Genomic DNA, 13914 nt, shown 5'->3' on the forward strand with positions numbered 1-13914 from the left:
CTCCCTGGCATCAGAGTGTGGGGCTGCAGAGATCTTCACCTTTCATGCCACCTGTGGACTACCACTTTGACCTGTGATGGCCTGTTTCTGTCTTCATCTTCCATGGCCTAGCCCTCCAGCCAGGTCACCTCTTAGGGTCAGTCCCCTTCCAAGGTAATGAAAGTCCAAGTGAAAATTCCAATAAACATCCAAACAAAGATTCTTCTGCCCCTCCTGGGCTCTGCTGCAGTTCCCTGCTCCGGGGCCCTGTGCACTTCTTCAGCAGAGCACAGCCTCCCCTCCCACAGTGCTTCCCCTGCAGGTTCCACGCTGCCTCCCCTCCTGGGGACCCCGGCCACTTCTGCTAGGGACCTCCCTACTTCCAGACTGTCACTTCAGCCTGCCTTCCCCAGGGCCTTCCCAGGGAGAGGGAGCTCCTTCCTCTGCAGTCCACTCTGACCTTTTCACAGCAGGGGTCACTAGTTGTAGTGAAGTTCCCAGATCAGAATCAGCTGGGCGATAACTTCTACCTCACAGGCAAGGCTGAAGACGTCTGTTAAAGGGCCAGCCAGCATGTGACACCCGCCTTTCAGGGAGATAGTTTAACCTCCATAAAAGTAATGGATTGTTACCATTCTAGGCACAAGTCTTGTTCCCTATTGTTACTGCCTCTCTTGCTACCCGGTACCATTTGGTTTAGCTCCATCCCTCACGTAGTTGTCTATAGGAGTTGGAATCCACTCCGAGGGGCATCTCTGGAGGAAGGAACATTGCTGGGAATCAGAGTAGCAGCCATGTTAGTCTGTAGCCGTAAAAAGAAAAGGAGTACTTTGGGCACCTTAGAGACTAACAAATTTATTACACCATAAGCTTTTGTGAGCTACAGCTCACTTCATCAGATGCCTTCAGTGGAAAATATAGTGGGGAGATTTTATATACACAGAGAACATGAAACAATGGGTGTTACCATACAGACTGTAACAAGAGTGATCAGGAAAGGTGAGCTATTACCAGCAGGAGAGTGGGCCGGCAGGGGGAACCTTTTGTAGTGATAATCAAGGTGGGCCATTTCCAGCAGTTGACAAGAACAGTAGGAGGGAAAATAAACAAGGGGAAATAGTTTTACTTTGTGTAATGACACTCCCAGTCTTTATTCAAGCCTAAGTTAATTGTATCCAGTTTGCAAATTAATTCCAATTCAGCAGTCTCTCATTGGAGTCTGTTTCTGAAGTTTTTTTGTTGACGAATTGCCACTTTTAGGTCTGTAATCGAGTGACAAGAGAGATTGAAGTGTTCTCCAACTGGTTTTTGAACATTATAATTCTTGACGTCTGATTTGTGTCCATTTATTCTTTTACGTAGAGACTGTCCAGTTTGATCAATGTACATGGCAGAGGGGCATTGCTGGCACATGATGGCATATATCACATTGGTGGATGTGCAGGTGAACGAGCCTCTGATAGCGTGGCTGATGTGATTAGGCCCTATGATGGTGTCCCCTGAATAGATATGTGGACACAGTTGGCAATGGGCTTTGTTGCAAGGATAGGTTCCTGGGTTAGAGTTTTTGTTGTGTGGTGCGTGGTTGCTGGTGAGTATTTGCTTCAGGTTGGGGGGCTGTCTGTAAGGAACAGACTGTCTCCCAAGATCTGTGAGAGTGATGCATCATCCTTCAGGATAGGTTGTAGATCCTTGATGATGTGTTGGAGAGGTTTTCGTTGGGGGCTGAAGGTGACGGCTAGTGGCGTTCTGTTATTTTCTTTGTTGGGCCTGTCGTGTAGTAGGTAACTCTGGGTACTCTTCTGGCGCTGTCAATCTGAAGAAACTACACCATCTGCTCAAGAAACTCCCTGAAGAAGCATAAGAACAAATCCGCACAGACATACCCCTAGAACCCCGACCAGGGGCATTCTATCTGCTACCCAAGATCTATAAACCTGCAAATCCTGGATGCCCCATCATCTCAGGCATTGGCACCCTGACAGCAGGATTGTCTGGCTATGTAGACTCCCTCCTCAGGCCCTACGCTACCAGCACTCACAGCTATCTTAGAGACACCACTGACTTCCTGAGGAAACTACAATCCATCGGTGATCTTCCTGAAAACACCATCCTGGCCACTGTGGATTTTTTTTCTCTCCTGCTGGTAATAGCTCACCTTACCTGATCACTCTTATTACAGTGTGTATGGTAACACCCATTGTTTCATGTTCTCTGTGTATATAAGATCTCCCCACTGTATTTTCCACTGAATGTATCCAATGAAGTGAGCTGTAGCAGGCACGCCCCCCCCCCCGCAGCTCCAAGTGGCCACAGTTTGCCATTCCATGGTCAATGGGAGCTGCAGGAAGCGGCGGTCAGCACATCCCTTCCCGCAGTGATATATTCCATCATGTGCCAGAAATGTCCCTCGGCCATGTACTTTGGCCAAACCAGACAGTCTCTACGCAAAAGAATAAATGGACATAAATCTGACATCAGGAATTATAACATTCAAAAACCAAAAAGAAAAGGAGTACTTGTGGCACCTTAGAGGCTAACCAATTTATTTGAGCATAAGCTTTCGTGAGCTACAGCTCACCAGTAGGAGAACACTTCAATCTCCCTGGTCACTCAATAACAGACTTAAAAGTGGCAATTCTTCAACAAAGAAACTTCAAAAACAGATTCCAATGTGAAACTGCAGAACTGGAATTAATTTGCAAACTGGACACCATCAAATTAGGCCTGAATAAAGACTGGGAGTGGATGGGTCATTACAAAAACTAATTTCCCCATACTAATTTCCCCCTACTGTTACTCACACCTTCTTGTCAACTGTTTGAAATGGGCCACCCTCATTACCACTACAAAAGTGATTTTTCCTCCCTTGGTATTCTACGGTTAATTGAATTGTCTTGTTAGACTGACCCCCCACTTGGTAAGGCAACTCCCATCTTTTCATGTACTATGTATATATACCTGCTACTGTATTTTCCAGTCCATGCATCTGATGAAGTGTGTTCTAGCCCATGAACGCTTATGCCCAAATAAATTTGTTAGGCTCTAAGGTGTCACAAGGACTCCTCGTTGTTTTTGCTTCTACAAAATGCTACTCTAAAATACCGGCTCCTCTTTGCATATCTAACCATTGTAACCCTTCAGTCATATTGTACTACAGCAGAGAAGCACAAATTGCAGAACAACTGGGGTAAAGATGTACAGTTCTGTAAAACATAGCACCCCAGACGCTTGGGCCGAGACCCAGTGTGAAATCTTGGCTTCACTAAGATCCATGTCAAATCACCCATTGCCTTCAAAGGGGCCAGGATTTCACACACACACACTGCAAGTTTTTCAACCCAATGACAATGGAAATGCAGATCGAAACTCAGTCTCATTAATATGGCGTAGTGATGTTCTAATGACATTTATATATTGGATTCAAATACATGTAACGTGAATCAAGAGCCCTTCTGAGACCTCATCATGCGACAGCATGGGAAACCCAGATTAAAGGCTACACTCGATCTCACACACCTAGGCAGCAATGAGCACACTGTATTATTAACAGGAAGCCAGTGTAGAGTGGTATTAGGCTCTCACCGCTGACCTTCTGTCATGTTTTCCACAATACAGCTAGGCCACTGGGGAAATAGCAGCTTAATCAGAGGAGCCAGCAAAGTCCCTTGGAACAACCAGAGCTCTGCCGTCTATGCTCAGGGAGTTGAGCACAGGCCAGCTGCTTTGGGCTTTCCCACATATATGTGGCTCGTAAGGGATGGATTCTTCAAACCTGCCTTTTAACTCAAGGGGAGCTGTAGCTGCAGTCACATGCTGAGCACAGCTCTAACATCTTCATGAAAGTGGAAATATTTGGATGTAAGACAGATCAAATGCAGTGGTGATCGGCATGTATAATTTCTGCCTGATACAGATATGTAATTACAGGGTAGCGTGTACATGAGTTGGTCTCCACATCTTGCTGGAATGCCAGCATGGTGGATCTAGCTCACCGTGTTTTTCAGTTATTAAACTAATGCTGCAAGTTTCCTTCAAACAATGTTCTCCTGAGTGCAGCTGAGCAGCGTTCTGTCAGTGTTGGCTGGCGTGGTATTAGCTTCCCTGTGGAAGCCTCAGCGAGAATTGCAGTGGTTTGATCTCTTTCATTAGGATTTCAGCAGCTATGTTTCCCTACAGGAGGCACTCGATAACTTTTCCTGTAACTCCTTTCTTTGCAGGGGAAGCTAGAGCTGGCTTCCAGCATTTCAGAACTGGAATCTTCTGTGCAGCTACTTCAGGATGCTCTCAACAGGCTTGGCCAGTTCACTCAAAGAGTTGGCTCCAAGGGGGCAGTTGCAATGGAGCTAGCAGCAAGAGACTTTGCCTACACTCTGGCAAGGATCTACACAGGTAATGGAGAGAACTGACAAACAATCCCCTGCAGAGACTCCAAAATGACTCTGAATTAGTCCTGGGATGTTCAGTTTCAGGGATGCTGGAGTAGGTTTCAGCTGGAGGAGATTGGTTTTCAAATGTTGTTGAACAGTGCTGGTGTAAAGAATGCTGGTCACTGCCTCCTTTTCGAGCAGAAGCAGATTCAGGTATGAACCAGCAAGATGCTGTGCTGGAGTAAGGAACACCTGACCCTTCCATTACACTTTGCCATCGGGATGGGAGTCTGGAAACATTTATACCTGATGTGTGCTTTTTGTAGGGGCTCTCTTACTCGAACACGCAGCCGGGCCTGACGCCTGCTCCACAGACACCTACGCAGCTCAGAGGTAAAGAGAACCCCTTTCTCCAGCCCCTTTCTTCCAAGTAGATCCCCTAGGTATATTCAGCAGGCTAATGTGATCCAATCCCTTTTTAGTAGTCAGTCACCCCTTGTACTGAGACAGACCCAGAGCTCAACATCCGCTGCTGATGGAGACAAGTAACAGTCCTGCTGTGGTATCAGTGAAATCTGATCAATCCACTCCATGATGTTCCTGGGAATTGTCTGTCCACAGCATGCCTTTCTAGAGATTGTAACACTACTAGGGGCTAGGTTGCAACAGGTATTGTCTGTACAATGGCTTTGGTTAAAAGTTATTTGCATCCCCTACTCAGGTGGTGTAAACAGGATCTTTGCCCAGTAGACTCAGAAGAAAAAGCTGGCTGTTATGATGCCAAGGCAGCTTCCCGGGATATCTCCTTGGTTTATGAGAGAAGCCCAGTTTTGAAAGGAAAGCTATGACTTCACTGAAGCTAACTGAGAAAAACTGTTGAAGCTAACTCACTTTGGAAGAGAAATTGGATTACAATCCTGGCCAGCGCCTGGGGCATCCAGTACAAATTGCATTTGCTTATAGTATGCTTAATATTTAGCGTTATGCTAAACAAATTGACTATGACCATCTGAGTATCACCGATAGTCTCTTTCAGGAGGAGTTGAAAAGAAACGTGCTTAGAATGTTTTAGCAAACACCTGGTGGTCAAATGTAGTTCATGAATTTAATAAGCAGACTCTGAAGTGCTAATGAGTATTCTTTTCTACACTGAGACAAAGAAAAAAACCAAAGCTACATCTGAAGCCTGGTCTCAAACACAAAAGTCGCAAAAGTTTATAAAATGGAATTTTAACTTTGCAACACCACTTCCCTGCCCCCTCTCTCTGAGCTAACACCCTACATCTGCAATGCTGCCTCCAGCAGCTTTGTGTCAGTGGAGAGTTCCCCTCCACAAGGGCATTCTCCACTGGCCACGTTAGCCACACGAATCTGGCTCCAAGGCTGTAGCATAACTTGAGAACATAAGTCCCATCTACACTGTGATGTAACTAGGTTTCTCAACTCAGCAGTTTTCATCTTAACATATGATATGGTCCTTTGTAATAGGTCCTGATTGCAGCTGGGTAGGACAAAGGACCATATCATATATTAAGATGAAAACTTTATATTATCCTGTAACTGAACCGAGAGCCAAGCTAGCTAACCATTGTGTAGTATTTCGGCTAGCTGTGCTTGTGATTTCCTCTTTAATTTCTTCCTTGTAACAAATAATTTTTGCTTTAACTTAAGATAATTGGATTTAAGATAACATGGAGACTTTAAGCTGGGAATGCCTCTTGTTGGGGGCCTTGGAAAATAGGACACTGACCTCTGAGGAAGTTGAGACTGGAGTAGACGTAATGGTTTGAGCATCTGGCCAGATGAGGAAAGATGAGATCCTCTTTCTCAGGCAATGCCAAAAAGAGACAGATATCAGTCAGCAAGGTTATAGGAGGGTGCTTGGCAGAGTTCCAGTCACCCTATGGATAGGTCTGAAAGAAATGGTTACATTTTATTAGTGAGGAAGTGTACGCAAAGAATTGTTAAATAGAAACTTGATGCTATTGAGACATGCGTGTCACAAGACAGCCTGATGCAGAGAAGTACCTTCGGGCAAGTCTACTCTACAAAATGAAGTTGGCCTAAGTTATGTCGACGTACAGCCACCGCAGTAATTGTATCTGTTTTACATGTCCACATGATGCTCCTTGTGTCGGCAGTGCACATCCTCACCTGGAGTGCTTGCACCAATTTAACTGCCAGTGTGGGACACTGTGGGACAGTTCCTGACAGTCAGTAACAGTCAATGAAAGCAACGCAGTGTCTACAATGTCACTTTGTCAACCTAACTATGTGACGGGTTGGATCACAGAAACCCCCTTGGGACGACCACCTAATGTGCCAAGAATACTTCTGCTCCTGCTTTCCCTGCCAGCTGGGGACTCCAGCACCCTGTCTTGCTGAGCCAGACAAGCCAGTCTGCTCCAACACAGACCCAGGGTCTGAACCATGGGCCCCAAAGCTGCAGACTTAACTGAAAGCAGCTTAAGAAATGTTCCTGTCTTTAACACTCAGATGCCCAACTCCCAATGAGGTCCAAACCCCAAATAAATCTGCTTCTAAAGCTTATACAGGGTAAACTCATAAATTGTTCGCCCTCTATAACACTGATAGATATGCAGAGCTGTTCCCCCCCGCCCGGTATTAATACATACTCTGGGTTAATTAATAAGTAAAAAGTGATTTTATTAAATACAGAAAGTAGGATTTAAGTGGTTCCAAGTAGTAACAGACAGAACAAAGTGAATTACCAAGCAAAATAAACAGAACATGCAAGTCTATGTCTAGAAAACTGAATACAGATAAAACCTCACCAATTCCAGTAAGCGTCCTTTTACAGACTAGTCTCCTTGTAGTCTGGGTCCAGCAATCACTCACGCCCCCTGAAATTACTGTCCTTTGTTCCAGTTTCTCTCAGGTATCCTTGGGGGTGGAGAGACTATCTCTTTAGCCAGATGAAGACAAAATGGAGGGGTCTCCCAGGGGTTTTAATAGACTTTCTCCTCTAAGTGGACACCCCTCCCTCCCCCTGTGTAGAATCCAGCTACAAAATGGAGTTGCGGAGTCACATGGGCCAGTCACATGTCCATGCATGACTTAGAACTTACAGGTAGCAGCCATGGATCACATGCTATCTTGAACATCCTCAAGTAGACTTCTTATGTGGATTGGAGCATTCCAAGATCCATTGTCCCTTAAGTGCTTCTTGATTGGGCACTTAATTTGCACATACCTTTCTCAAGAAGCTGACTAAATGCTTTACAAAGGCTACTTAAAAATCAAGCCAGTACACACCCAATATTCATAACTTCGAACACAAAAATGATACCTGCATACAAATAGGATTAATAGATTCAGTAGATCATAACCTTTACAGAGATATGTTACATGGCATATGTAGCATAAAACATATTCTAGTTATGTCATATATACATTCATAAGTATATTTCCATAAAGCCTTTTGGGGGGGGCACTGGTCAAACTACATTGACTTAAGCGCTATGCCTCTTGTGAAAGTGGAATTATTAAGTCGCTGTAGTCGGCGAGTTACATCGGTGCAAGCTACATTGTAGCTTAGTAGATTACAGAGTTGGGTCGACGTAAGCTGCCTCTGTAGTGTAGACCATGCCTTAGTGTATTAGAAGTTGAATTGTTAAGGTACAGTACTGAGCCAGACTTATCTCTATATGTCATTAAAAAATCCATCTTCGGTGAGATCAAATACATAACGTAGCTGATAAAATTGCTTAGATCTTACATTTCGGTTGTAATTTTTTTTATAATCAGTGCAAACAACTTAAAATGTGAAACCATTTCTTTGAACAAGATGGTTGAGTGATTTGGCTATTCTGCAATAAAGGAATTGGGAAACAGTTAAATACACATGCATTTGTCTTTTTAAAGTACATCTAGTGCTCAACATTTAAATGAGACAGAGCAGGTCCCCTCTCCATACCAGGTAAGTGGAACTCCCTGTTGAACTGAACTTCAACTTATAAAGAGGGCAGATGTGGGGAAGGAATCATAAATACACTGCAACTACGATAGCCTTTTACCCCCACCCAAAAATTACAGTGACATGCAGTATGCTCATTGCCTTACCCAGCCCAGTGACTGTATCGCTAAATACAGTTAACTATTGTTACCAAAGACATGCTGTTCCTTCGCCAATGACATAGGTAACAACAAACTGTAGCCAGGAGGGTTCTATGCCTTCTCTGATAGTCACTTGTTGCTGAGTTATTCAAAGCCTCAGAAGGGCACCAACACTAATGTCAGTCTAGTTCCAGGAAGCTACTCTACAAAAGCTACTGTGGGATGAGACAAGTTACTTCAGTATGAATCTTGCTCCAGGCTCCCAGAATGAGAAAGTTGCTTCCTACTGGTAAAGGAAAATAATCTTTGTCCTCATTAGAGCTCATTCATTTCCCTTGCACATGTGCCTTAATGGTACTGCAGTACACAGGACATAAGGTTTCCAGTTTTAGGTTAAAAATCAGTAAAACACCATCAAAGCAGACACATAGGTATCATTACTGTGGAAAACAAGGGAAATAGCTGTATTATTTTGTATGAATATATGTACTGCAGTTTATCTGCTTGATATTCTGTCTGACTACACAGAGTCAAATGAAAGGGGTTGTTATGAATAGCCAACAGGAAATGAAAGAATGGTGGAGATCAGACATCTGGGGTAAACACCTTCAAGGGACAGGTTCCAGAGTAACAGCCGTGTTAGTCTGTATTCGCAAAAAGAAAAGGAGTACTTGTGGCACCTTAGAGACCAACCAATTTATTTGAGCATGAGCTTTCGTGAGCTACAGCTCACTTCATCGGATGCATACCGTGGAAACTGCAGCAGACTTTATATACACACAGAGAATATGAAACAATACCTCCTCCCACCCCACTGTCCTGCTGGTAATAGCTTATCTAAAGTGATCATCAAGTTGGGCCATTTCCAGCACAAATCCAGGTTTTCTTGCCCTCCACCCCCCCACACAAATTCACTCTCCTGCTGGTGATAGCCCATCCAAAGTGACAACTGTCCACACAATGTGCATGACAATCAAGTTGGGCCATTTCCTGCACAAATCCAGGTTCTCTTACCCCCCCACCCCCCTCCCAAAAACCACACACACAAACTCACTATCCCGCTGGCAATAGCTCATCCAAAGTGACCACTCTCCCCACAATGCGCATGATAATCAAGGTGGGCCACCCCCAGCACAAATCCAGGCCTTCTCACCCCCCCCCCCACCTCCATACACACACAAACTCACTTTCCTGCTGGCAATAGCTCATCCAAACTGACCACTCTCAAAGTTCAAACTCCCTTCAAGGGAGTTAAGGTAACACGGGTTAGTTTATTAATTGGGAAGATCTTTTCTGGGCACCAGCAAATTCATACAGTTGTTTTGCCAAAGCCACAGCCTAGACCTCAAGAAGGTCCATAAACAGTTAAGACCCTTGTCTTAGAGAGGAAGGGGGATGGGGAACAGGGAGACACACGGGGAACAGGGAGACACACAGAGAACGCTGCAGGGGCTGCCGGGCTGTCTGTCCCAGGCCAGGAGAAGGGGTGTCTGGGCTAAGAAAAAAGAATAAATTTAGGTAAGACCCAGACATTTAGGTCTTTTGTTATTTTACCTTTTCTCTGCTTGCTATCTGCCTTTGGCTGAATAGATAATACTGTTTTGAAGAACCTGTTTTTCAGTCACTTCAGTCAGCTGTTGTCACAGGCTCCTAGAGGCTCACACATGCCAAACAAAAGGGACGGTTGAGGAACTGAAGCCCACACCCACTCGTGAGGCACGTCTACACTGCAAGCAGGGGTGTGGGATTGGGGCACACGTCGACCATACCTGAGCTGCCTCGTGTCTAGGTAGCTCGGGTACTAACAGCAGTGAAGTTGTGGCGGCATGGGCTGTAAAAGCACAGTCAGGATCCTGGGTACGCCCGTGGGGTGCGTCCACACTACCCGCCGGATGGGCGGGCAGCAATCGCTCCAGCGGAGGTCGATTTATCACATCTAGTCTAGACGCAATAAATCGACCCCTGAGCGCTCTCCCGTCGACTCCTGTACCCCACCGCCGCGAGAGGCGCAGGCAGAGTTGACGGGGCAGCGGCAGCCGTCGACTCATCGTAGTGAAGACACCGCGGCGAGTAGGTCTAAGTACCTCGACTTCAGCTCCGTTGTTCACATGGCTGAAGTTGCGTAGCTTAGATCGGCCCCCAGGGTAGACCAGGCCTCGGACAGTCTGCACGTGCTGACGTCTGGGCTGCTACTGCTGCCCAGGTTAGCTAGAGTCAGGCTGGCTCATGTATGGCTACCCGTGCTGCAATCACACCTCTGACCTCTGTGTAGCCCTGCCCATATGGTGCCATACAGAGCGGGGTGAAAGTTCTGAAACCCGTCACCAGAGAGGTGCACTTGGGAAGGACTCTAAGGGGGCTAAAGCACAGCTCACCCTGTACCCTGTGTGCCAGATCCAATATAAAATGACCCACATTTAACTTCTAGTGTTCTAGGAGTTCTTTACAGAGGTGATTAACAGACCACCAAGATCCTGATGCTTGCTAGGGGACTGCAGGGCTTTGACAATCCATGTTAACTGGGAGCTTTGGCCTTCTTTTTCTTTTCTTTTTTTCGTGTGGCAGGGTTGGGGTGAGGGAGGAGAGGGATTTTTAAACATAAATAAATAAAAGTTTAAGCCCTGCATATACACTGAGTTACAAAACACAAGGGACTGTATAATTGTCACTGTGTATGTAAATGACAAATTTATTAATATCTAAATAGTCACTTGGAGGTGACAGCAGAATAAATGGTGTTACAAACAAGTAATCCCTAGGCTCTAACAATTTATACTGCTGCTAAGCCGCTCTCCGGTCTCAGATTTGCATGTGTTCCAATACTTAATGTTCTTGAAGCAACTGATCAGATTTCAGATGCTATTTTAATAAAAATTCCACTCCAAATGTATAATCAAATGCATCACCTATGACCACTGCAAGACAATTAATTTAATAATATAACCCTGGGAATTAGGTAAAAAAACATATTTCTTAAATAGTAAGATAAAATTTGAGCAGCACTTCAAAAATTTGAAAGTCCAGAGGGTGTGCTGACCTTAAAACCCCAAAAGCAACAATCTCTCAGCCCCGGAGCCTGTACTGTGAGCATAAAATGAAAGGATGGAGATCATTCTTTACCTCTCCCTAATGGGATGTTTGTACACTGTACAATTATCCAGACAAATGTTGAGATTCAGGGTCATCGATTCCAAAAATAACTCACTAAGCAGCACTGACAAACATCCCCTGCTGGGTCACATCAATCAATGGAATCTAGCTAAAGATAACATTGGAGACAATGTAAATCTTGCTCTGGATCCTGAATGTGAACCAAACGCTCCAGAAACTGAATTTCATATAGCAGTGGTTGCAGCAGTTCCTGTACATCATCATCATTATCATCATGTTCCTATTACACCTCTGGCGTTTAGGGCAGTGATGAAGCTCCTCCACTCCTGTCTGTTTCTGGCAAGTCTTTCAACGGTTCCTCAGCTGTGCCCCAGGTTTTTCAGCTTGGCTTCCACAGCTCTTCGCCATGTTGTTTGATGGTGCTCAGATCCTCTTGGCTGAACCGTGTCAATAGATCTTGGTTTGAGATTGTTCTGGGCCAAAAGATATGGAGGATTTTCTGAGGCAGGTTGTATGGAATGAAGACAGTTTGGACATATCATACTTTCTCATTCCCCAGCATTCTGCACTCTAAAGTAGTGTTGAAAGTACACAGCTCTGATAAATCTGAAGTTTGGTTTTGGCGTAGTATTTTGATGATTTCCAGCGTGTATTTAAGCTCCCGGAGGTGTTTCTGGCTTTATTGATTTTGTTCCAGATGTCCTGGCTTGTTCCACCATCCTAGCTGATGGTGCTGCCCAAGTATGTGAATGTTTCTACATTGGTGAGAACATAATCCTCTATCCGTACCGGTGATTGTGAGGCAATATTAAAGGTGATGATATCTGTCTTATTGCGGGTTTCAGAGTAGCAGCCGTGTTAGTCTGTATCTGCAAAAAGAAAAGGAGGACTTGTGGCACCTTAGAAACTAACCAATTTATTTGAGCATAAGCTTTCGTGAGCTACAGCTCACTTTATTGGAAAGCTTATGCTCAAATAAATCCGATGAAGTGAGCTGTAGCTCACGAAAGCTCATGCTCAAATAAATTGGTTAGTCTCTAAGGTGCCACAAGTACTCCTTTTCTTTTTGCGAATACAGACTAACACGGCTGTTACTCTGAAACCTGCTAATTTATGATTTACTTTGAACAATTCTGCATTCAAGTTATCCTTGCCAGGAGCTTTCCCATTTTTTAAGGATTTGATGGCTTGAATGATCTCTTCCTTTGTTGGGGTGTCTGTGTTGAGATCAAGATCTTCTTCTGCCTCCTGGATGTTTGCTTCTGCGTTAGGTGGCTCCCTGTTCAGCAATTCTTTTAAATACTCTGTCCAGTGCATTTCCTGTTCTTTTTCGGTAGTTAGTAGGTGTCCTTGTTTGTTCCTGATGAGAGTGTTTGTTGATGTCTGCCATTTACCTCTGATAAGTCACGTCATTTTGTAGACGGTTCCTTGTTCACCACAAGCAGCTGCATCCTCTGCTTGTATTACCAGATTATTAATATAATGTCGGTGTGCCTTGCTATACTGCTCGTGGTATTTGTCCTTTAGTTTCTGGGATTTTGTGTCTAAAACTTTTGTCTTCAGGGCTCATCTGGTTTCTATGGCATTCCACGTGCTGGGAGTAATCCACTCTTTCCTTCTCTTCTGCCTGTAGCCTAGACAGGCTTCCCTGCTCTGTTTATAAATTGTTGTTACTTTGTCCCACTTCTTGCTGTTCTCATCTGCATTCCCCTCCTCTTCATCAAGGTCTGCAAGTGCTTGAAACCTGTTCTTTAACTGCAGAACGAAGGCTTTCTGTATTTCAAGGGACTTTAACTTGTCAATATCATAATGCCTATGGCCCTTGTTTGGTGGACCCACACTTCTCAGTTTTAGCTTGATGGAGGCTGTCACAAGGTGGTGGTCACTGTCAACATCTGCCCCCCTTCTAACTTTCACATCTGTCAGTGAGTGTCGTCATTTGTCATTGATCATGATATGGTCAATCTGGTTCTTATCTCTGCCATTTGGAGAACACCATGTCAGCTTGTGAATTTCACGATGCTGAAATAGGGTTCCACCAATGACTAGGTCATTCATATTATAGAAATCAACAAGCCTTTCTCCGTTTTCATTCATGGTGCCACACCCTTGTCTTCCCATTGCTCTGTCATTGTTTGTGTTTATAGAATCATAGAATATCAGGGTTGGAAGGGACCTCAGGAGGTCATCTAGTCCAACCCCCTGCTCAAAGCAGGAACAATCCCCAACTAAATCATCCCAGCCAGGGCTTTGTCAAGCCTGACCTTAAAAATATCTAAGGAAGGAGATTCCACCACCTTCCTAGGGAACCCATTCCAGTGCTTCACCACCCTCCTAGTGAAAAAGTTTTTCCTAATATCCAACCTAAACCTCCCGC

At 44.7% G+C, this 13914-nt stretch overlaps 1 protein-coding gene and 1 long non-coding RNA gene across 7 annotated transcripts in view; one reads left to right on the plus strand and one right to left on the minus strand.

Moving 5' to 3' along the window:
• Positions 1 to 8196, plus strand: part of LOC140898958 (acyl-CoA dehydrogenase family member 11) — a 30144-nt gene extending 21948 nt beyond the window's left edge. For 4 of the 6 annotated variants that reach the window (XM_073313605.2, XM_073313603.1, XM_073313604.1 and 1 more), the window contains 3 exons: positions 4200 to 4371; positions 4676 to 4742; positions 5071 to 8196. In XM_073313605.2, coding sequence (XP_073169706.1) covers positions 4200 to 4371; positions 4676 to 4742; positions 5071 to 5197 — 366 coding nt within the window. In that variant the 3' untranslated portion in view covers positions 5198 to 8196. Of the gene's footprint in view, positions 1 to 4199; positions 4563 to 4675; positions 4743 to 5070 lie in introns of those variants that run through there. The other 2 variants (XR_012155159.1, XR_012155160.1) reach the window with 2 other exon arrangements.
• The window catches only part of LOC140898966 (uncharacterized), a 40995-nt gene continuing 33149 nt past the window's right edge, over positions 6069 to 13914 (minus strand). Inside the window, exon 3 of the long non-coding RNA XR_012155170.1 lies at positions 6069 to 6262. This is a non-coding gene — a long non-coding RNA (uncharacterized LOC140898966). The remainder of the gene's footprint in view (positions 6263 to 13914) is intronic.

This window comes from Lepidochelys kempii, chromosome 15 (genome assembly GCF_965140285.1).
Source record: "Lepidochelys kempii isolate rLepKem1 chromosome 15, rLepKem1.hap1, whole genome shotgun sequence".
Classification (NCBI taxonomy): Eukaryota; Metazoa; Chordata; order Testudines; family Cheloniidae; genus Lepidochelys; species Lepidochelys kempii.